The sequence below is a fragment of the Erythrolamprus reginae genome, chromosome 5 (assembly GCF_031021105.1).
Source record: "Erythrolamprus reginae isolate rEryReg1 chromosome 5, rEryReg1.hap1, whole genome shotgun sequence".
Classification (NCBI taxonomy): domain Eukaryota; kingdom Metazoa; phylum Chordata; class Lepidosauria; order Squamata; family Dipsadidae; genus Erythrolamprus; species Erythrolamprus reginae.
The window spans coordinates 32,667,673-32,692,544 of NC_091954.1; the positions used below are offsets into that span (position 1 = coordinate 32,667,673).

General features: G+C 41.1%; 2 protein-coding genes across 6 annotated transcripts in view; both read left to right on the top strand.

Annotated features, from left to right (window-relative positions):
• P4HA1 (prolyl 4-hydroxylase subunit alpha 1) overlaps window positions 1-24,872 on the top strand; it is a 113,130-nt gene that overhangs the window by 67,207 nt on the left and 21,051 nt on the right. For 3 of the 5 annotated variants that reach the window (XM_070752325.1, XM_070752326.1, XM_070752327.1), the window contains exons 10-14: window positions 1,209-1,308; window positions 3,232-3,285; window positions 8,836-8,901; window positions 16,599-16,667; window positions 17,203-17,299. In XM_070752325.1, the coding sequence (XP_070608426.1) occupies window positions 1,209-1,308; window positions 3,232-3,285; window positions 8,836-8,901; window positions 16,599-16,667; window positions 17,203-17,299 (386 nt within the window). Of the gene's footprint in view, window positions 1-1,208; window positions 1,309-3,231; window positions 3,286-3,347; window positions 3,402-8,835; window positions 8,902-16,598; window positions 16,668-17,202; window positions 17,300-24,872 lie in introns of all 5 variants that reach the window. The other 2 variants (XM_070752328.1, XM_070752329.1) reach the window with 1 other exon arrangement.
• Window positions 9,613-12,675, top strand: LOC139168311 (tigger transposable element-derived protein 1-like). Its single transcript, XM_070753892.1, has 3 exons — window positions 9,613-9,656; window positions 10,565-10,710; window positions 11,370-12,675. The coding sequence occupies exons 1-3, from the start codon at window positions 9,613-9,615 to the stop codon at window positions 11,672-11,674; spliced, it is 495 nt and encodes a 164-aa protein (XP_070609993.1). The 3' UTR covers window positions 11,675-12,675.

The following is a 24,872-nucleotide window of genomic DNA, read 5'->3' on the forward strand; positions in this document are numbered from 1 at the left end:
TAACAAGTGCATTAACTGAGTATATATATGGCAAATGTTCAGCTATATTCTTCCACACTCTTGAAGATTCTGTAATCTCTGTTGGTTCATGATCTGCTGCTCTTGATTAGGGATTTGCTGTGTTCCTGTAGAAAAGAAGATAGTAAATCGGCTGGAATAAATTCATAACTTCGTCTTTCCAATCCAGCAGAATGTGTAGGAATTCTCAAATCCTTCAGTGGTCATTGATGATTTTTAAAAATAATCTTGGTTCTCTTGTATCTTTGGGTCATTTAGTCTTTTTTGAAATGTGCACCCCAGATTACATGAAGTCCTCAATTTGCAACAGTTTTTTTTAGTAACCGTTTGAAGTTACAACCATCCCAAAAAAGTGACCATTATTCACTCTTATGATTGTTGCAACATCCTCATAGTCACATGATTTACATTTGGATTCTTGACTTCTGATTTGCATTCATGATGCTTACGGTGTCCCTTAGAAGTCATGTTAATCCCCTCCTGATTAGTGAAAGTCAATGGGGAAGCCAGATTCACTTAACAACTGTGTCACTAAGTTAACAACTGCAGTGATTCACTTAACAACTGGGGCAAGAAAGGTTGTAAAATGGGCAAAGTCCATGTAACCAATGCCTCACTTAACAACAGAAACTATGGGCTCATTTCTGGTCATATGTTGAGGACTACCTATATGATGCACCAAAGAAGGGGGGGGGGATGAGTTTGATTCATAAAATTCTGACATTGCGAGAATCATACATACATGTTTATGTAATGTTTTTTTACCATTTTCCATTATAGTTAACAATGAAGCAGTGATCCAGTATTTATTCTGATACATACAACATAAGAGACCCTGGGTTCACATTTACCTCACTTTACATTATCCCAGAAATCTTATGCAGAAAATAATACATTCTTCACAGAATACACTGTCCCTAAAAGACTATAAAATAGTAGATACTATACTATCTGAAGTTTGACTCAGCAGAGATTTTTTAAAAATGAATCATGGATGTGCTCTAACTCAATAATTCTGAATTAGATGACATGTGGAAATAGTGTGTGGTCTTAAAAAATATTTCTTGTAAATTACATTTAGCTTAAGTTTTATAGACTACTTTGCACAATTAAAATTAATTTGTGATTGGTCATGAAAATTAATACTCAGATCTTATTGTTTATGAATAATACTATAATTCCATTTTTAGCGCCTGGCTATCTGGATATGAAAACCCTGTAGTGGCACGTATAAATAAAAGGATACAGGATCTAACAGGGTTGGATGTTTCCACAGCTGAGGAGCTCCAGGTGAGTTTGTTAAAAAAAAAGAAGCATGTGACTGACCAGGCTAGTATAGCCCCAAGAAGGATTGAAAAGAGCTGTGCCACTTTTGTAAGTTGAGGATCTTGTCTTCATTGTGGCACAGCTCTAATCTTGTATTTTATTTGCATTGTCTAAATACTATATATGATAATTATCACATGTAAACTGCTAGAATCTATGGTTACTCATCAGTTTTGTTTTGTTTTTTTCTTAGAGAAAAAAGAAGGCAAAGTAGCACAAGTTCATTATATACAGTATCCAAATTTCCTTTTGATTTCACCCCCCCATTTTTAAAATAGAGAATGTAGTTGATGCCCAACTATTAAATATATAATCAAACCCAGTTCAGAATTTATTTGTTTATTTATTACTCATGTTGCGTCAAATGACTCAACATAAAACCTTAAAAACATTTAAAATTATCAGATATAAAATGAACAAAGTAGATACACTTTCACTTTACGTTGAATGAAATTGAAAGCATAAAAATAAAATCCTCCATATTAAACATCCCAATATTTTTAACTCTGCATCTATGAGGGCAGCTGAAATAATATGTTCAGGTATGTTCAATAACACTTAATGCATTCAGTATTATTTGCAAGTCTGCCATAGTCCTCGACTTACAACCATTCGTTTAGTGACCATTCAAAGTTGCAACAGCACTGAACATGTGATCTATGTCCCCTTTTCACACTTACAACCATTGTATCATCCTTCTGGTCACAGGATCAAAATTCATATGCTTGGCAACTGGCCTGTATTTATGACTGTCACAGTGTCCCGGGATTGTTGATTCCCTTTTGCGACCTTCTGACAAGCAGAATCAATGGGGAAAGCCAGATTCATTGAACAATCGTGTTACTAATTTAAGTGCAGTGATCCATTTAACAATCAAGGCAAGAAAGGTTGCAAAATGAGACAAAGCTCACTTAACAGCTATCTGGCTTAGCAACGGAAATTTGGGGTTCAATTATGACTGTAAGTTGAGGACTACCTGTATATCCCTTTAGGGCAGGGGTGTCAAACTCAAATTTCATTGAGGGCCACATCAAGGCTGACCTCTGGGGGGGGGGGGGGGGCGTATGTGACTGGATGGGTGGGGCCAGCTTGGTGCCACTCCCTAAACTGCTTCCATGTCTCCTTTTCACATTGGGTAGACGAGGCCGAAGCCATGCTAGCCTGATGTTTCCTCTTCACCTTGGGTAGACTGGGACGAAGCCACGCAGGCTATATACATTTTCCATGATTCCCCCACAGGCCAGATCCGACCACATTGCAGCCTGAATGTGGCCTACGGGCCTTGAGCTTGACACCTCTGCTTTAGGGAGACTGGCTGACTGTGAAGATTTAAGTTTGGCTTAGGGCAGACTATTTACGGAACCATCTCCTGCCGCATACCTCCCAGAGATCAATAAGATCACACAGGGTTGGCCTTCTCCAAGTCCCGTCAAATAATCAACGCAGGCTGGCGGGGCTGCAGGACAGGTCTTCTCTGTGGCCGCCCCGGCTCTATGGAACTAACTCCCTTTCGATGTCCGTACTGGTCCCATCCTACTGGCCTTCTGAAAGGCTGCGAAGACCTGGCTTTGCTGGCAGGCCTGGGGACCATGAACTTCTGTCATGGCCAAATTGTATTGAATTGTATGCATGTGTGTTGATTGGATAGTTTGAGTTGTGGGTTTTTTAACTGGGGTTTATCTTTTTAATATTTATATTTGACTTCTTTTTTTATTGTAATTTGTATTTTTTTTATTTTGTTGTAAGCCGCCCTTCGGGATTGGGCGGCATAGAAGTCGAATTAAGTAAGTTCTACTACCTTTTAGCCAGATTTCACCTTAAATGAAGCAAGCGTATGAGATCCCATCTTAGATCTTTCACTGAATGTTTGTGCTTCTTCTACTGCAGGTAGCCAATTACGGAGTAGGAGGCCAGTACGAGCCTCATTTTGATTTTGGAAGGGTAAGTCTTTCGTTACCTTTGTGCTTCTTCATATGTGTTGTGTTTCTGTTTTTTTTCTCTAGGTAGCAAATTATGGAGTGGGAGGACAATATGAGCCTCACTATGACTTTGCTCGGGCAAGTAAAATGATGGGTGAAGGAAAAGTTTGCAGATTTTAGGCTTTTGGGACGCTGTCCAAAGTGTCTTAAATCTGTATTAAACTTGGGCTTTTGAGTGGTCTAATCTGATTCATTGGGTAAAGCTTTCTAAATCACCATTTGAACGTTAAGAGGATAGTTGCAGTGAACTCTTAAGGAAAGAGTTAAAAGTGTCACTTCATAGAAAGAACTTTACATAAAAAGGTTGCTGACTCATTAGGAATAGTGATAAAGCTTTCATATAATATCAGTGGCATAGAGGCTATGCAATGGTCAGGGTTTTTAAAATTATATTAATTTTATCAAATTTAGCTCATTAAAAAGCTCACAGTTTGTACCCCTGGTTTAAAGTGTTACGCTGATAAAATTATTTTGAAATTCAGTATATCTGCATTTCAATGTCTGTTTATATTTTTTCTTAATGAACATTTTTAATCAAACATGGATAAATTCAAATGGTGATTTATGGAGCATTGGTGTAAAATAACATTTTCAATTAACATTTTTCTTGAACCAACCTGTCTGACAGAAATTTAAAAATTCTTGCCTTAACATAAGATCAAACTTCAATTCACTCTGTTGCTTAAAATCCTCTGATGTGTTTCTCAAATCAATAGTGTTTTAACCTGTGTTCATGCATAACTTCAATCTCTGTCCTAATATTTTTGCAGTGCACCTGTGAACTTCTGTAGTGTTGTGTTGTCAATTCTATGCTACATAGTAGCCAGTATATTTCAGTTTAATATTTATTTAATGAAGTTTTTATTCCAGCCACTAACAGGCTCCTTACAATAAAATAGTGATTTATAAGAAAGAAACCCATGAAATGTAAAATCAGTGCTAAACAGAAGATAAATGCAATGAAACAGTAGCAAAAACATGAATCAAAAGATATCCCAGCTTCTATAACTTCTGAAAAAATTAATAGCTAATACATACTGTACATTCATGGTCTGAAAAAATATTGGAATATATCCTGTTATCCAGGATGACTGAATAATAGAGGTAGTCCTTGACTTATGACTAGTTGAGCCCAAATTTTCTGTTGCTGAACAAGACAGTTATTAAGTCAGTTTGATGCATTTTATGACTTTTCTTGCTCCACACAGTGAAGTAAATCACTGCAGCTGTTAAGTTAGTAATGTGGTTACTAAGTGAACCTGGCTTCTTTGTTGACTTTCCTAGTTAGAAGGCCACAAAAAGTGATCACAGAACCCTAGTGTCAGGGTTCTAATTAACACCTGCAACACAAGAAGACTCCAGGGCTCCATTTTATTAGAGATGTCATATTGGCACATCTGGGGAAAACCCAAACCTGAAAGCTTTCCAGGTTTTCTCTGTGCAAAAGAAAGCCCAAATTCCTTCCCCTGCAGCACCCATATGTCCATCCCTCCCCTGCACCCACATGGTCCAATCAATGCACCGTCCCAACTGGAGATGCCTCCCAGTCACGTCATTCCAAGTGCAGGCCGAATGTCCTTGGCTCTCAGGAGAAAGGGAATGTTTACTGGCTAGATATCCCCACAACTCCCATGCAATCCCCCCCCCCCCCCGTTTCCCACAGCACTAAGTCTGGCAGATCCTAGGACACTACAGCTGTCCATTCTCAATACATGGACATAGGGCTACATATCTTTGATACCAAAAGAGTCTGGCAGATCCTAGGACACTACAGCTGTCATTCTCAATACATGGACATAGGGCTACATATCTTTGATACCAAAAGAAGGGACAGATACACAGAAAGTGAAAAACTATAGATCAATATCTCTATTAAATGCGGACTACAAAATTTTTGCATCAATAATTGCAAATAGACTTACCATATATACTTGAGTAAAAGCTGACCCGATTATAAGCCGAGGCAACTACTTTGCCACAAAAACTGGGAAAAATTATTGACTCAAATATTAGCCAAGGTTAGAAAATGCAGTGGCTACTGGTAACTTATGAAAATGGAAACCAATAAAATTACATTAATTGAGGCATCAGTAGATTAGATAGATCGATAGATAGATAGATAGATAGATAGATAGATAGATAGATAGATAGCATAGATAGCATAGATAGGTAGGTAGACAGATAGACAGACAGATAGATGATAGATGGATGGATAGATGGATAGATAGATGGATGGATAGATAGATAGATAGATAGATAGATAGATAGATGGTAGATAGAGTGATTGATAGAGTGATAGATAGACAGAAAGACAGACAGACAGACAGATTTAGCTAAAAATAAAATAAAATAAACCGGCCAGACCCCTTTTTCCCCACCAAAAAGCAAGCTGCCGCAATCCCTCGCCGGGGACTGGGCTAAGGAAGAGAGAAATAGAGAAGCCCGGCTGCTGTTGCCAATTCTGCCGCTTAGCATTCCCCTGAGCTCTACCCCCCCTCTCACACACACCCCTCTACTGAGCCATTCTGGGATTAGAACCTAAGAGAGGCGGAGAGGCTCCTCCAGACAAGAGAGGCAGGCAAGCGGCAGCTCCCCAAGAGGGCTGCCGAGAGCGCACAAACTTTCCACGGAGTTTCTTCTTCTCTCCTCTCAGGCCAAGATAAGCCGCCTCTCCAGGACGCTCTGTTCCCGGAGGCCGGCCCTCTCTGTCTCTCTAATCAGAAGGGCACTATTCATACAAAGCTCCAGGCGGAGGGCTCGCTGGGTGGGTAGTGAGCTCTGCAGCAGCCCTTCGCGGAGTTACTCCTCATCGAGGTAAAGCAGCCAGACGCTGCATGGCAGAAGCTGGCCGGGCAGAGCAGCAATAGACGATGCGGCCGCCTCGGGGAAGCAAGCGAGGCAGGAGGCGGCTTCTGGTCGGGGCGCCTGGAACCGAGCAAGTCAGCCAAGGCTATGGGGCCAGGGAGGAGGGCGAAGAGTCGAGCGGGGAGCAGTGAGTTTGTCCTGCCAAGCGAGCTCCCCATGGGAGATGCAGCCGCTGCATCTCGCTCACTCGCTCCGGCATGTGCGGCAAAGAGGACTCCCTCTCCCATTTGCCTGCCTTTTCCCACACTTCCTCTGGCAGGGTGAGGGAAAAAAAGGTCCCTTCAGCGAGAAACGATTTGCGCCCTTGCTGGATGCCCGAAGGGAACATCTGAAGTGTCCCTGCCGGCACTTGGGGCCTGAGCGCCATCAGTGACTCGAGTATAAGCCAAGGTTGGATTTTTCAGTACATTTTTTGGGCTGAAAAACTCAGCTTATACTCGAGTATATACGGTAAAAGATATTTGAATGAATTTATTCATATAGATCAGAATGGATTCCTTCCGAAAAGACAAATAAAGGACAATATGCATATAATCTTAAATACTAAGGAGTATTATGAACAACATCCTGAAAAACAAATGGCACTGATGTTCTTGGATGCAAAAAAGTCCTTTGACAATTTAAATTGTCAATTTTTAAATCAACAGCTACAATATATGAACTTTGGGGTGAGATTTCTTCATGTTATAGAAGCAATTTACAACAAACAAAACAGCGAGAAATGATGGAGAAGATTAATGTTATTAAAAGAACAAGATAAGGATGTCCATTATAACCATTGTTATTTATCTTGACTTTAGAAGTATTAACTGGAATTATAAGAGCAGATAAAGAGATTACAGGTCTTAAAATTCAAGATGTACTATTTGGCGGCAGCAATGACATGGATTAAATAATGGATTATGCTCAGAAATAAAAGACTCATGACTCTGGAAGGGCATGATTTACAGATAGGGTGTGGCACTCATACGTGTTATGGAAAACAAAAAATGCATAGGTAGTTTCAGAGACATAGTATAATAAATTTGTTATTTGAAATTTGGGAAAAAAATTAAAAACAAATATGAAAAGTATCATATGGGTCTCAACAATAGAGGCTTTGACACACCCCAATAGAATAGATTGGAATAATATCCCAAGATATAGAGATATAATAATGCAATGAAAGAAGTTAAAAAACAATAATAGAAGCGTCTGAATGTTGATCATGTGACCGTGAGAATACTATATACTAGGGTGAAAAATAGTCTTATGTCAATTTGTGCAGTGCCTGCCGCTGTAACTTTGAATGGTCACTCAACGAATGTTCGTAAGTCAAGGACTACCTGTGAAAAGCCACCATTCAAGTGTTTCTCTGGAGAAGGGATTCTAAAGAAGCTCTTTCCTGGAAAAGACAGATCTTTTTTATTCACAGAAAAGAGTGTCCCTGTTGGTGAAGTTTTTCCTAGTCATTTAAAGATAAAGTCTCCCGATTTAAATTGCTCATAGGGAAGAAACATTTGCAGTACTTAATGATATGGAAGAAGCACTGCAATTTAAAAACTATTTTAAACATCTGCATTTGAAAGTAATTAAGCTTACCAGCAAGGAAAAGGTTTATCTTGTAATCTAGGATGAAAGACATTCTGTTCGCATTGGCAGAACATGGTTAAGCTGACAAGTATAATTTAGCTGTTTGGTTGACTTGAATTGCAGCTAGTGGACAGCATACAATCCCTTCTTGTTTGGATTTTAAAAAAATATATTTTTAGATGTAGGAGAGTTTGTTTTGTAGGAACTGTAGCACATTGGAAGCTGGACATAAAGAGATTTGCGTATACTCTGTTTAACTGATGATTGTTTATTTATGGACTTTCTGAAAATCCCATGTGCTTTAGAGAAGAATTTGTTCAGTAATAAATGCCTGTGGTATTGGAATCGTAGTACCTTAAAGTAGACTTTATGTCACCAGTAATATTTCAAATTCCACTGTACATGCAGACAAATTTGGCAAGTTTATTTATTATTTATTTATTGGATTTGTATGACACCCCTCTCCAAAGACTAGTTGCAAAAAGTTGCACAAAAGCAATGGAATTGGCTTTTAAAATGTCAACATAAGATTAAAGGCAATTGCACAATGAATTTGCCAAAATCTGTGTAAAATAGGAAAAAATAGGATACAACATCTGGTAGAAGATTATCCCTGATGTGTTGCAGGCATTCATAAAATGCTGGCTCAAAAGGGCTGGAATTTTAGGATGAGAAAAAATGAACCATTGCATTGCAGTGACCTGTAATGGATGTTACTACGTATCTCGGCATTGTTGGGGTAGGTTTCCAAAAAAGTTGCTGATCAATTTCATGAGCATAGGCTCTCTTACCCATTCCAAAAAGAAGTTTTCAACAAGTAAGTGTTGCAGATTTCTCCTTGTATATAAGATAGAGGAATGACACAAGCATGCTTTGCATCTTAAGAATTTTGTGGGCTGGCTATGTAACCCGGCTATTCAGATAAACCTGAATAAAACAATGTTAATTTCAAGAAGAAAACCCTGCTGCAGTTTTTCTTGCTTTTCAGACATTCCAAAAAGGGTTATATTTAAAAATGTTTCCTCTGTGTGCTATTGTTGTTTACTCCTAATACCATCTATGTCTTTCAACACAGAAAGATGAACCTGATGCCTTTAAAGAACTGGGTACAGGGAATAGAATTGCTACGTGGCTATTCTACGTAAGTAAGATAAGATAAAATGTTAGAATGTCCATGCTTATAATACAATCAAGGAATTTGTCTCAGTGGGAGAGGAAATATTGTTGAAGAACACAGAGGGGTGTGTGTGTGTGTGTGTGTGTGTGTGTGTGTGTGTGTTGTTCAGATTTATGTTATGGCACCATAGAAGGTCAGTTTGGGAGAAACATTCTGTATTATATTACATCATGAGTTATGTTTTTCTAAGTGGATGGAATGAACTAATTTCTCATAAAACAATGCCTTAGCTAAATATCCCTCATCATAAATATCCAGTAAGAACATAATAGATGTACTTGATCAAATCATAGGTTGTCCCATCCAGTGTTCTGTGTATCAACTGATGCCGATGGATATCTCCTAAGTTAGATAATTCACACATTAAATTAGGTCACCTCTAAATGAGAGTGCTTCTCTGCAGTCTGTCAAGCAGATAAATCAGTTTCCAGAATGTAGTACTTCAGTTCTGGCTTTTAATTGAAGATTAGAACTTTCTACATGGAAACATTTTTCTTTACCATTGTCCTGCCAATTAAGCCATTATTCTGTTATGGTGTGAAGTCAAAATGCTTCTAGAAAACTATCAAGGAGCTAGGATCAAAAGCTTTCCTCTTCCTTTAGTAAATATTGACGATCATAAGATTTGTTCACCGCCCAGCTCAGTTCGAGGGCAACTCTGGGTGACTTAGAACAATGAAAGCCAGTAAAACCAAAAAGAATAAATATTTTTCACAACAGTAAAGGTTAAATTAAAATGGGAAGGAAGGAAGATCCGTGGAGTTGGGGGTGGGAAGTGGGGCAGTTTGCTCTTAATCCACCAACCACTACCAGCATGATACGTTCCCATTGGGCTCCCCAAACTAATTGGCAGAGCCAGATTTTCAGATCCTTATGGAAGGTCAGAAGGGTGGGAGCAGATCTCAACTTGGGGGACAAGATGTTGTTGTTGTTGTTGTTATTATTACAGTGATCCCTCGAGTTTCGCGATCTCGATCTTCGCGAAACGCTATATCGCGATTTTTCAAAAAAACAATAAATTAAAAATACGTGCGCGTGCACGGTTTTTCCCGCCCGATGACGTCACGCGTCATCACCAAACTGACGTCTACCATTGCTGGTTGGCCGAAATGTCGGCCAATCAGCTTTGCCATTGCAATAAAGTTTGCCCGGCAACGGTGATACAGCAAAATTTCAGCCAATCAGCGTTGTCATTGCAAACATTTCGCCCAACAATGCTGATGGACAGAAATCTCGGCCAATCAGTGTTGTTTGCTCAGCGTGCTTTGCTTTGAAACTTTTGGAACTTTTGGAGCTGTTTGTTGGAGCTGTTTGTTGGAGCTGTTTCTTGGAGCTGTTGGAACTTGTGAAGACTTCTTGGAAGATGGCTCCTAAACGTTGCATGCGGAGTGGAGGCGGCGACGCTAAAAAGAGCAGGAAGATGCTGACAATTAAGGAGAAGATTGAACTTTTGGACATGCTGAAAGCGGGACGTTCTAATGTAGATGTTGGTCGGCATTATGGGATCAACAAATCGACTGTGCGATACATTCGGAAAGACGAAAAGAAGATAAGGCAAACTTCTCTGATAACATTCAACAAGGCTGCAAAAAGAATGGTGACGCCTAGAAACAAACGCCTTATGAAGATGGAAGCTGCTTTGTCCGTGTGGGGTACAAGAGTGCCGCAAAAAGAGCATTGCTTTGGATACGAACACTATACGAACAAAGGCGCAGCAACTGTACAACCGTCTTGCAGACACAGAAGGAGGCAATGCAGATGAGGGAAACCCAGGTGAGGGCTGGGGTTTTTTATTCTGTTATTATTTAAGTGCTTTTTAAGGAAGGAGGGAAGGAAGGAGGGAAGGAGGAAGGAGGGAGGGAGGGAAGGAAGGAGGGAGGGAAGGAGGGAGGGAAGGAGGGAGGGAGGGAAGGAAGGAGGGAAGGAAGGAGGGAAGGAGGGAAGGAAGGAAGGAGGGAAGGAAGGAGGGAAGGAAGGAGAGAAGGAAGGAGGAGAAGGAAGGAGGAAGAGGAAGGAGGAAGGAAGGAGGGAGGGAAGGAAGGAGGGAGGGAAGGAGGATGGAAGGAAGGAGGGAAGGAAGGAGGGAGGGAAGGAGGGAGGGAAGGAGAGAAGGGAAGGAAGGAGGGAGGGAAGGAGGGAGGGAGGGATGGAAGGAAGGAGGGAAGGAAGGAAGGAGGGAAGGAAGGAGGGAGGGAAGGAGAGAAGGGAAGGAAGGAGGGAAGGAAGGAAGGAGGGAGGGAAGGAGGGATGGAAGGAGGGAGGGAGGGAAGGAGGGAGGGAAGGAGGGAAGGAGGGAGGGAAGGAGGTATGGAAGGAAGGAGGGAAGGAAGGGGGGGAAGGAAGGAAGGAGGGAGGGGAAGGAGGGAAGGAAGGAAGGACTGTATGCTTTCATTCAAGTCACTTCTCTCTCCCTTTCCTGTCATTCTCTGTAGATGAAGGTGCTGATGACTCTGAAGACCCCCAGCCATCAACATCTTCTGCTTCTTCAGCCCCAGCCACATTCACAGCAAGCAGAGGGTGGTTTGAGAAATTTCAACGGCGCTATGGCCTGAAGAGTGTGTCATTGCATGGAGAAGCTGCCTCAGCAGATACAGGTGCAGCCGAAAACTTCGTCCAGCGCACGTTTAAAGACCTAATTGCAGAAGGGGGCTACCTTCCAGAACAGGTGTTCAACATGGACGAAACAGGGCCTGTTCTGGAAGAGGATGCCTTCACGGACTTTCTTGATGCAAGATGAAGCCAAAGCCCCTGGCTTTAAGGCCATGAAAGATCGGGTGACTTTGATCATGTGTGGGAATGCAGCAGGCTTTTTGATGAAGCCAGGGCTAATTTATAAGTCACGAAATCCAATTTCCCTCAAGAACAGAAATAAGAATGCATTGCCAGTGTACTGGATGCATAATCCTAAAGCATGGATTACAAAACCCCTCACGCGGGGACTGGTTTCATCAGTGCTTCATCCCACAGGTGAAAGGATTATTTGGCTGCCAAAGGACTCAATTTCAAAGTGCTTCTCCTAATGGACAATGCTGGAGGCCATGATGACCTGGCACATGAACATGATGGGGTGCAAGTCGAATTCTTGCCACCAAACACCACATCGCTTATCCAGCCGATGGATCAAGGTGTTATCCGCGCATTTAAGGCACTGTACACGCGCAATTCTCTTGGAAGCATCGTGGAAGCAATGGATGCTGATGAAAACTTCACATTGAAGGCCTACTGGCGTCAGTACACAATTGCATCTTGTCTGAAGAACATTCAGAATGCCTTAATGGATATGAAGTCACAGACAATGAATGCCTGCTGGAGGAAATTGTGGCCAGAAGTGGTGCATGATTACAGGAAATTTGCTCCCGAAGAAATTCAAGATGCTGCAGTCCAGAACTCTGTGAAGCTGGCACAGGCACTGGGGTGGAGAAGGCTTCGTTGACATGACACCAGAGGAAGTCAATGGTTTGCTTGATGAGCATGGCCTACCGCTGACAGACAGAGATCTGGAGGAGCTGACCAGGTCAGCGAGTGAAGAAGATGAGGAAGAGGAAGCTGAAGAAGCTGAGGAAGAAGAAGATGTTGGCCTAACGCTTGAGCGGCTTGCAGAACTGAACAGAGCTGCTGCAAATGTACAACGCATGGTGGAACTTTGGGATCCCAACATGACTCGCTCTATACAATTTAAGGCCTCCCTTGACAACACCTTTGCACCATACAGAGCCATGTTAGCCAAGAAAAAGAAAATGCGTCAACAACTGCCCATAACTATGTTTGTCACAAAAACCACGAGGTCTGTCACACCATCACCTGCAGCGTCCATTGTAGACATGGTGATAGAAGAAGATCCCGATTTATCCTAGTTATGCTAACCCCCCCCCAAAAATTTAAAAATGTAAATAAATATTGTTATTATTTCTATCAGGATGACTAAGTGTGTTATTCAATGTGTACAGTACAGGTACAAGTAGAGGTACAGTACAGTACATTAAGGGGATGGGAAATGGTAATTTGTGGGTTGAAAGTGTTGGGACTGAGTGGCATACAGAAGAATGAATGAATGACTGAGTGAATGAAATTCAAACACAGGTGAGGGCTGGGGTTTTTTATTCTGTCATTGTTTTAAGTGCTTTTTACGAAAGGAAGGAGAGAAGGGAAGGAAGGAGGGAGGGAGGGTAGGAGAGAAGGGAAGGAGGGAGGGAAGGAGAGAAGGGAAGGAAGGAGGGAAGGAAGGAAGGAATGAGGGAGGGAAGGAGGGAGGGAAGGAAGGAAGGAGGGATGGAAGGAGGGAGGGAGGGAAGGAAGGAGGGAAGGAAGGAGGGAGGGAAGGAGGGAGGGATGGAAGGAAGGAGGGAAGGAAGGAGGGAAGGAGGGAGGGAAGGAGGGATGGAAGGAAGGAGGGAAGGAGGGAGGGAAGGAGGGAGGGAGGGAAGGAAGGAGGGATGGAAGGAGGGAGGGAAGGAGGGAGGGATGGAAGGAGGGAGGGATGGAAGGAAGGAGGGAAGGAAGGAGGGAGGGAGGGAAGGAGGGAAGGAGGGAGGGAAGGAGGGGAGGGATGGAAGAAAGGAGGCGGGCATTGTAAAAGCCGAGAAGCCGTTGCCACAAGCGCTGCTGAAGGAGGACTCGTGCCCCAAGAAAGCCGGTGAGAGGGGCGAATCGGGCGGGCGGGGGGTAGCGGCGAGGAGCCCGGAGGTGCTGGGGGGGGGGTGGCCGGCATGAAAAACAACCATTGCCAGCCTCCGAACTGTCGTCGCTCCACCATCTGCGCATGCGCGGTCATGGGAAAAAGGGCGCGCATGCACAGATGGTGGTTTTTACTTCCGCACCGCTATATCGCGAAAAAACGATTATCGCGAGGGGGTCTTGGAACGGAACCCTCGCGATAATCGAGGGATCACTGTATTATTATTATTTATTAGATTTGTATGCCGCCCCTCTCCACAGACTCGGGGCGGCTCACAGCAACAATAGAAACAATATATTACAAATCCAATAATTAAAATATCATTAAAAAACCCTTATTAAAAAACAAAACATACACACAAACATACCATGCATAACTTGTATAGACCTGGGGGGAAAGGAATATCTCAATTCCCCCATGCCTGACGACAGAGGTGGGTTTTAAGGAGCTTGCGAAAGGCAAGGAGGGTGGGGGCAATTCTAATCTCTGGGGGGAGCTGGTTCCAGAGAGTCGGGGCTGCCACAGAGAAGGCTCTTCCCCTGGGTCCCGCCAAACGACATTGTTTAGTCGACGGGACCCGGAGAAGGCCAATCTGTGGGACCTAACCGGTCACTGGGATTCGTTCGGCAGAAGACGGTCCCGGAGGTATTCTGGCCCGATGCCATGAAGGGCAGGCACTGATAATGCAGATATTCATAAGAAGGAGTCATGCACATTTTTAAAATCCTATCTTAAATTTCCCATTATATTATATATTTATATTATATTTATTGGATTTGTATGCCGCCCCTCTCCGTAGACTTGTTCACCTTCACTGAAAGATCTCAGTTCTAGTTTTGAGAAAAGAGGAAATATCTCTTGATAGGTTTTCTTTATATCTCTCATATCTCTTAAGTTCACCTGTGTTCACTTTTTATTTTATTTTTTATTAAATTTATTGGCCACTTGTCTTATTCCAGTGTAACTTTGGATGGAGTTTTTCCTTGTTATGGTGTTGATTCAGATGATTAATTATTTTTGTATTCTTTTCTCCCCCTTTTCTAGGGCTGCAATATTTTTATGGCAATCACCAAAAGCACAAAATGTTAATTAGGTTATACTGTAAGTTTTGAGAAGCCATGGTGATCTTGCTGGTTATATTTTCTCATTTTTTCCCCTTCTGATTTTCCCAACATGGAGTTTTTCTTTTTTCAGAGTAAATATCCACAGGGCAATTTTTGTTTGTTTCAGTTTTCTGCCACAATCCTAAAAATGTTTCCTTTCTCCATAACCTAACAATATAGTTCCATCAGCATTCATATGATAGGGATATACGTACAGTGATACCTCATCTTACGAACTTAATTGGTTCCAGGATGAGGTTCGTAAGGTGAAAAGTTCGTAAGACGAAACAATGTTTCCCATAGGAATCAGTGGAAAAGCGATTAATGTGTGCAAGCCCAAAATTCACCCCTTTTGCCAGCCAAAGCGCCCGTTTTCACACTGGTGGGATTCTCCTGAGGTTCCCTTCCATGGGAAACCCCACCTCTGGATTTTGCAATGCTGCAGGGGAACTCTCAGCAGGGGAATCCCACAAGCGCGAAAAAAGACGCTTTGGCTGGCAACAGAAGTCCGGAGGTGGGGTTTTCCAGGAGGGAAGCCTCAGCAAAATCGCAGCATCGCAAACCTCTGCTGGGGCTTAAGAGCCAAAGCATGCTGCTGAGACGGCTTTAGCCCCAATCCTGCTTTAACGGGGCTAAGGCTGCTTTAACCCCAGCCCACCATCAAGCCAGAGCAGCGAAGGAAGTGAAGGAAGCTTTCCTCTTCCCCATTTGCTCTTTATATGTCCTTCAGTTTTCACAGCGGGTTTTTAAGGTGTCCTCCTGCCTATTTGCTCTCTATGTGTCATCCAACTTTCGTGGAGGGTTTCTTAGCTTTCCTCTTCCCCATTCTCCGTGAAAGCTGGAGGAGAAATAGAGAAGAAACGGTGAAGAGAAGAGCCTCCTTGAAAAGTTGAGGACACATGGAGAGCAAACATTTATAAACCCTCCGTGAAAGGTTGAGGACACATGGAGAGTAAACTGGGAAGAGGAGAGTTTAAAAACCCTCCGTGAAAGGTTGAGGACACATGGAGAGCAAACTGGGAAGAGGAGAGGTTAAAAATCCTCCGTGAAAGGTTGAGGACACATGGAGAGCAAACTGGGAAGAGGAGAGGTTTAAAATCCTCCGTGAAAGGTTGAGGACACATGGAGAGCAAACTGGGAAGAGGAGAGGTTAAAAAACCTCCGTGAAAGGTTGAGGACACATGGAGAGCAAACTGGGAAGAGGAGAGGTTAAAAAACCTCCGTGAAAGGTTGAGGACACATGGAGAGCAAACTGGGAATAGGAGAGGTAAAAAATCCTCCGTGAAAGGTTGAGGACACATGGAGAGCAAACCGTGTTCGGCGTTCGGAGACTGCTGGGAAGCCGCGCGGCTGTTTTAAAAGGTGACAGCCGGGTTGGGGGGCTTCCCAGCAACCTCCCGAACCCCGAACCCGGAAGTTCGGCAAAAGTTCGGGGTTCGGGAGCTTGCTGGGAAGCCCCCCAGCCCGGCTGTGACCTTTTAAAACAGCCGGGCGGCTTCCCAGCCATCTCCCGAAGACGAACGCCAAACCCGGAAGTTCGGGTTTGGCGTTCGTAACACGAAAAAAGTTCGTAAGAAGAGGCAAATTTTTTCTGAACCCCGGGTTCGTATCTCGAGTTGTTCATAAGACGAGGGGTTCGTATCTTGAGGTACCATTGTACCTCTGTGTTACTGAGCTATATTTACTATTTTCCTAAATGAAGAGTTCTTGCAGCCTTTTTGCCATCTTCAATTGTTGCTTTCTTTCAATTGGCATAAATAATTTGGGTGCCATCAAAATTTTACCTTTTTCATCCATTCATTAAAGGAATCTGTGGGATTTCTTTTCAGAATTCAAAGAGAATTGTGACTGGATAACACTTTTTCTCCTTTTCTCCTTTTCAGATGAGTGATGTGGCAGCAGGAGGAGCTACTGTATTCCCAGAAGTTGGAGCCAGTGTTTGGCCAAAAAAGGTAAGCTGAAGATGTGCATGTCAGGTGACCATCTCTGACCATTTTCTCCATGTACCTCATAAAAGTTCTAGTGTCTTTTCATTTTTGCTTGCAGAAAAATAAGAGTAGGGCTTTGGAAGTAACACTTTTAGAGGAAAATAGGACATTCTGCTAGGCATTTGGAGAATATTTACTTTCTATATTCCCTCTTTACAGAGGTGGGCTGCTAAGGTGGAACGGTGATGTGTGCTTGCCCCCGTGGCTCTGAGTGCAGCTGTGCAGGTAGCAGAATCACACACAGATATGCAGGTGTGCCCGTGTTTCAGTGTGGTTTTTTCCTTCCGCACCGAAACACGGGCGCACCTGCATCTCTGTGTGCGATTCTGCTACCTGCACAGCTGCAGTAGCGTAATTGTGCTGGACTCCGCTAGCACTCAGAGTCACGGGGCGAGCCCACATCACTCTTCCACTTTAGGAGCCCACCCCTGCCTCTTTAGTATTACATTTTTCAAAAGTTAACCCCCAAATTTGTTGCTGTTACTTTGTGTTTTACCAGGGGACAGCAGTATTTTGGTACAATCTTTTCCCAAGCGGTGAAGGAGACTACAGCACCCGGCATGCTGCATGTCCGGTATTAGTTGGTAACAAATGGGGTATGTATAAAATTTGAAAGATAAGATTTTAATAGTCTTCTTTTAAATCCTGTATGGATTTAAATGTATGAATACAATTGAATGAGTCCAGAGGTATTTCACAAGAAGAGTACGCCACTCCTCTGCTCACAACAGAATACCTTATGCCACCAGGCTTGAAATTTTGGGCTTGAACAACCTACAACCATGCCACCTATGGTTTGACCTAAGCATAGTACACAAAATTATGTGCTGCAATGTCCTAGTTGTCCATTATAACTTCAACATCAACCACAATAATTCACAAGCACATAATAGATACAAACTCAAGGTAATGCTGCCCTTAATCCCTCAAGAAGGGCGGCATAGGAATCTAATAAATAAATAAATCGCTCCAAACTCGATTGCAGAAAATACAACTTCAGAAATAGAGTGGTCAGTACCTGGAATGCTCTACCTGACTCCATTGTAACTTCATCAAACCCCCATACCTTCAACCTTACACTGTCTGTAGTGGACCTCACCATATTCCTAAGAGATCTGCATAGGCACACCAGCATGCCTACCATTGCTGTCCTACTGTCCACATTTATTTGTACCCACTTCATGTTTTTCCTATACCTGTTATCTCGTACATGTTTGACCAACTAGATAAATAAATGAAATAAACATTCTTGAAATGTCACAAGTGGGAGGACTTATTAAACTTTTGGTAGGAAGAATATGGAAACACACTTGCATTTTTTTGGTTTTTATTTTTACTTTCTCTCACTGCAAATAGTGAAGAGAAGTTGTTTAATCCACACCTTACGACACAGGTTATGTAGAAATGGATTGGGAAATGACTTAAAGACCCTCTTAGCCCTAGCAGTGATCTATGTGAAGCTTGGGAATCCCTTGTCCAAAACCAGAACCTGTTTCTAACTTTAAAAATGGTTTGACAGTTCAGTATTGTGATGCAGTGTGCATCTGTAACTACAGTGAGAAGAATTTTGGCATCATAGAGCTTTCCAAGAGGAAGGCCTTAATTAAGAGATAGTGCAGACCTGAGTTGATGGGAGAGTGAGGAAGAGGTTCAGAATAGCCAGAGCCTAAAACCCTGATGGCAAACCTATCCCACACGTGCTGGAAGTGGCATGCAGAGCCATCTCTCCAAGCAACACGAGCTGTTGCTTGTTGCTCTTCTGGGTTTCAGCACGCTGGGCAGGTAGTCTTCACGCATGCGGGAATGCTGGAAGCCGGAAGATCAGCTGCCCACTCCGCATATGTGCATACAGAAAATGATCTTCAGGTTTTTAGCACACACATGTGCACTGCCCATCTGGTCTTCCAGTTTCTGGCCTGCATATAGGTGCGAAGACCAGCTGGACGGTGTGCATGCCTGCACCGGAAACAGGAAGAACATCTTCATGGCATGCATACCAGCCAGCTGGTCTTCGAGTACGCAAGCATGCCAGAAACCGGAACACCAGGTGGTCAGTGTATATTTGTTTGCCAGAAACTAGGAGATCATCTTCACGGCGTATGCATGGGACATGCACAGCGGCTGCTCTTCTAGTTTCTGGCGCATCTGCACATGCGCACTCCCGTTTTGGCACTCAGTGCCGAAAAGGTTCACCAACACCGTTCTAGAATCTCTTAGGACAGTAAAAGGATAGCGCTTTTGTTTGGCAAGATTCTGTCTATTAGTGGTAAGCAAATAAAGGGTTGGATTTGACTGAATTTTCCTCTTCCTAGTAATAAGTACAGGTAATTCTTGACTTACAACTATTCATTTACTGAATGTTTGAAATTACACTGGCATTGAATAAAAGCGACTTATGACATGACCGTTTTCCACATTTACAACTGTTGCAGCATCCTTATGGTCATACGTGGCAACTGATTCATATTTATGATAGTTGAGGTATCCCAGGGTCATGTGCACCATCTTTTACAACCTTCTGACAAACAGAGTCAATGGGGGAAGCCAGATTCACTTTAAACCATATTCCTGAATTAACAGATGCAACAATTCACTTAACTGCTGTGGCAAGAAAGGTCATAAAATGGGGGGAAACTTAATGACTATCTTGGTTAGGAATAGAAATTTTGTGCTCAGTTGTGGTGATAAGTAGTGTTGGGTGAACCCATCGAAATTCGGGTTCGATGGGTTCGGCCGAACTTGGCGGCGGAGTTAGGGTACGTTTGCCGAACCCGAACCTGAACCTGAACCTGAACACGATTTGCCTGGTGCAAAGTATTTCAGCTTTTTTCAAGGGGATCCCCCTGGGAAGGAACTTGCATTTAGACTCTCAGAAACCATCTGTGCCAAAAATAATTTTATTTATTTATTGATGGGCAGCTGCAGTTATACAATTGTCAGAATTTGAACCCAAACTACACACAAATATTTGCATAAAAATAAACCTGAATATATACATACATACATGAATTTTACAGCTTCTGACAAATTCAATCATAGCGCCCGCCCATTGCCATGGCCTGGTGCAAAGTATTTCAGCTTTTTTCAAAGGAAGGAACATGCATTTAGGCTCTCAGAAACCATCTGTGCCAAAAATAATTTTATTGATGGGCAGCTGCAGTTATACCATTGTCAGAATTTGAACCCAAACTACACACAAATATTTGCATAAAAATAAACCTAAATATATACATGCATGAATTTTACAGCTGTCGGGGGGGGGGGGGAGGTGATGTAGGTGGAAGTGGCGGCGGCGGCGGAGGAGGAGGTGGTGGTAGCAAACACTCTTAACCACTTACTCGAGTAGTGGCACAGCCAAGTCCCGTGGGATCCACGCCTGGTTCATTTTAAGGAATGTAAGTACTGTATGTCCACGTTGTCTATGGATAGGTGGATCCTTTTGTCAGTGATGACCCCTCCTGCAGTGCTGAACACATGCTCGGACAGGACACTTGCCGCAGGACAGGACAGAACCTCCAGGACATAGAAGGAAAGCTCTGGCCACATTTCCAATTTACCTACCCCAAAATTGAAGGGAATGGAGGCATCACTAAGTACCATGAGTCGTCCACCATTCTGCCTTCTGGTATTATGGGCCATCACATACGATGGTGAGTGTTGTACATACTCTTGATCAGTTGGAGGATGAGGAAGATATTGAGGACTTCCGGGGCGGGGCTTGGTCGGTGCGGAGCTGGAGGGTGAGCCACTGCTCTCCCAGCACGACTTTTTCTGTCTTTTTGTGTAAAATCAGATGCCCATCCTGGAGAGAAGGGTATCGTAAGGGGTGGTTATGCTTTGCCCGATGTGAGGGCTGCAAACCCACATCGGAAAAAGCTTTTAAACCGCCAAGACCAGACAGAAAAGAAGCCAGCGTTTGCTGGCCCGAAGACATGGCCGCCCCGTAAACAGCGAGGAGGGAAGTGGAAAGAGATCGGTGAGCATCGGTATCTACACCAGAATATTTTCTTTTACTTCGGAGGCTTCTTGTACATTTTGAATAATAGTAAGATCTTGAAAGAGAGAGAAGCTCAAAATTTAATAAAGCGGCGTTTAAGAGGTTCGAGCGACAGGAATGATGGGAGGATTAAGATCGGGCGTGTGGTGACAAGAGATCGGGCATATGGTGACAGGAGATCGAGATTGAGATTGAGGTCGGAGATCGGAGAAACGGAGACCAACGTGAAAGTGTGAGATCGAAGGAAGGCGTATCAGTAAAAGATACATATCAAATGAATGCAGTTAAAGATATAATTTATTGTGCAGTGGTGGAGAAGTAAATAATAACTATAAAGTCATTGGTAAAAGGAAACGAATCTGCGAGACTTAAAATTTCTTCGGGTGGTTTTTTAAAGCGGGTGTTACGTGTGGATGTTACGTGTGGATGACTAAGCCCTTTCTTCCTGGAAACGCGGAGAGAGCGACGGCAGGAACGGTTGCTACAAAACGATGCTAGCTAAACCTACGCTATTCTCCTCTGTTTGGATTTGCCTTTCGTTTACCAGCTTGCCTGATCCCCTCCAAAGGATATAAGAAGAAAATATATGGTGCTGCAGAGACAAAATCATTGACTCGTTCCAGGCTTTTCAGAGATTAATACAGTAAACTTTCCCATAGGAACATACATTGGTACCTCGAACTTTAAATTTTGAATAAATAGCGTGGAATCATCGGATCTACTTCGAACTAATTTGAACTGAGATACTAATTGGAGACAAGAAATAACAACTGGAAATTTCAACATTTTGACTGTGTTTGGGAAACAATATAGAAGATTGGATTGGAATATAAGTACTAGGGATTGGACTGGGACATAAATAGAGGAACTTAAAAGTTATTATTATTGATATTATTATTACTTAATGAATTAATCAGGACCAATATATAATTAATTAATTAATTGATGTGATATTTACTTGATTTATATTTGATTCATATTATCTAGATATTTACCTTTGGGAAAATAGATTGTATGTAATATTGTTCAAAATAAGAGACTAAGGATTTATTTATTTATCTAAATAATTAATTAAATATTATATATTAATTAAGTATTAAATTTAACCTAGATTAAGTTAGATTAAGTATTGAGAGAAATATAAGTATTGAAACTGATATTGGTTTGAAACATTTTCTGTTGCCCGGTTTTCTATTTTCTCTGCTTCACGTGTTTTCTCTCTCTTTCTCTCTTTTCTTCCTTCTTTCTTTTTAACGTTTATTATCCATTAAGTATACTTTAAATATATAGACATTATCCCCCCCCCCTTTTTTTGACATTGTGTTGGATATATATATCATTAACTAACAAACTATTTGAATAAGTTGTATAGATATTGAATCAATTGTTGGACATTTATATAAATTTGAACTTGGTATTTCATCAACATACATAGTTATAGGTGAATTAGGATTAGTAGACAATAGTTAAAAGATTAAATTATTAAATTACTAATGGCTACCTATCAAACTATTACCAAATCAATGAAGAGAGGTAATTTAACTCTACTATCCCCGGCAGTGCAAAAATCTTCCTCAGCCTCTGATATCACCGCAACAGAGAATAAAGATCAGGCCCCCTCACTACAAAGTTTGCAAAATTCTTTAGATAAAATACAAGAATATATGATAAAACAGCAAGAAGCTTCAAGTCAAACCCAAGAAACCATATTAAAAAACCATTTGGAGACACAAAAAAGATTTGAAGAAGTAAATGAGAACTTTGCTAAAATCAATACCATAATAGAGGGTGTTAAAAAAACAATAGTTAAGCAGGAAATTAAAATACAACAGGTTGAAGAGACGACGGAGGCAAATAAGCTAAGATTAACTAAAAATGAGGAAGAACTTAAAAGGGTAAATAAAGATCTGGAAGCAGCCATTGCCCAGTTAGAGTTTGAAAAGGCTTCCTTCTACCTTAGATTACAAAATATTCCGGAAGAAAAAGGGGAAAATCTGTTTGCAACAGCAGTAGAGATCTTTGCAGAGGAATTAAAAATAGATGAAAACGAATTAATTAATCATGTAGATGAGGTATACCGGGTGCAAACCAACTACGCATGACGGCACCAGCTCCCCAGAGAGGTTCACATTAGATTTACCAAAAAAACCCTGAGGGACGAGATATATAGAAATACTAGAGGAGTATTATCCTATAAAGGAAAGGACATTATTGTATTGAAACAGATACCCAAACGAATCAGGGGAAAAAGGAGGGACTTCCACTATTTTACAAATAAATTAATAAAGAATGAAATACAGTTTAGGTGGTTAGTCCCAGAAGGAGTAATGATAACTTGGAAGGGGAAGAAGATAAACATAGAAACTTTGGATCAAGCAGATAAATTTATCTCAGAACACTTGAAAAAAGAAGGGGAAAGCAGTACTGAATTAGAAACAACAAGCCAGGAGGAGGGAGAGATAGAGGAAGAGAGGACAGAAAAACTCAGAAAAGGGAAAGAGGAAAGGACAGAAAATCACAGAGAATTAAGAAGTAGTAAAAGAGCGAAGTAGTTAATATAGAATGGACAAAGAAATTAAATTATTTTCAGTGAACATCAATGGGTTGAATTCTCAAAAAAGAGGACAAGTATATGCAAAATTAATAAAGCAAAATTTAGATGTTGTGTGCCTTTCAGAAGTCCATATTAAAAAAAGGATAAAAAAGTATTGGAAAACCCAAAATTGGGGAAATTATTTACATCCCTCGCTAAGGAAAAAAAAAAGAGGAATTGCGGTATATGTTAAAAGCTGGTTAAATCCCAAAGAAATTGATAGCGATGAAGAGGGTAGAATACTCACTATAGAAATCGAAATCAAACAAAAAAAACCCCCAAATCTAATTGTGATATATGCTCCTAACAAAGATCAAAAAACCTTTTACAAAAAGTTGTATCAAAAAATAATAAAAATTGAAAAAGGAAATATCTGTGTGGTCGGAGACTTTAATATAATAATAGATCATGATAAAGATTATAGGGGTAAAGAAAAGAATAAGATGAAAAAAGTATTACCAGATGAATTTAAGGATATTATAGAAGAATTCAAACTAAAAGATGTATGGAGGGAAAGACATAGAGATGAATATAAATATACTTATTATTCAAACCCCCACAATTCATGGTCCAGATTGGATATGATATGGGTAAATATAGAGCTACAAAAAGAGATAACATCAGCAGAAATAGAACCTAATTTTTGGGCAGACCACAACCCAGTAAGTATTATAATCAAAGGGAACCAAATTAAGAAGAATAGATGGACAATGAACACAAAAATTATACAAGAAAATAAATATAAAGAATACATAAATAAAGAATTAGACATATTTCTAGAAAAAAATTGGAACAATGGTACAACCACACAAAATATATGGGATACAGCAATAGCATATACAAGCAATAGCATATACAAGCAAAAAAACCCCAAAAACAAAAACAAAGTGATGAGAGAAAACCAAAAAGAACTAGAACAAATAGAAGTTGAGTGGATAAAAGACCCAAAAAAGTGGAATTAAAAGAAAAAAGAGAACTAATTAAACATAAGATAAATTTGACGGTACAGGAGGAAATAGCCCCAAAAATAAGATCTGTAAAACAGAACTATTTCGAACAGGCGAACAAGCCGGGAAGGTGGCTAGCTTATAAAATTAAAAAACAAACCGAGAAGAAATATATCCAACAATTAGAAGATGAAAGAGAAAAAAAACAAATTGACATAGAAGAGAAAAAAAAGATAATTCAAAATTACTTTCAACAGCTATATAGGAAAGATGACATTAAAAAAGAAGATATAGATTTGTATTTAAACGAGACCGAGATACCACAAATATCTGAGAGTAACATAGGATGGACAAAGATATAACGATGATAGAACTAGAATTAGCAATCAAAAAACAAAATAATAATAAAACACCGGGGTTAGATGGAATACCAGCCGAATTCTATAAACAAATGTCCGACCCAGCTAAAAAACTAATGTTGCAAATGCTAAATGAGGTACTAAATAAAGGAGAAATGCCCGAATCATGGAAAGAGGGATTAATAACATTAATATCAAAAGACCCAAAACAAAGACACTCAATAAAACAATATAGACCTATAGCACTGCTGAATTCCGATTATAAAATTTTTA

Excerpts from the sequence above, each read along its gene's own strand:
- LOC139168311 (XM_070753892.1), top strand. The coding sequence starts at position 9,613 with ATGAAAGCCAGTAAAACCAAAAAGAATAAATATTTTTCACAACA. Across the intron at positions 9,657-10,564 it reads AATAAATATTTTTCACAACA|ATGGAAGCTGCTTTGTCCGT; the intron begins GTAAAGGTTAAA and ends CGCCTTATGAAG. Across the intron at positions 10,711-11,369 it reads TGCAGATGAGGGAAACCCAG|ATGAAGGTGCTGATGACTCT; the intron begins GTGAGGGCTGGG and ends CATTCTCTGTAG.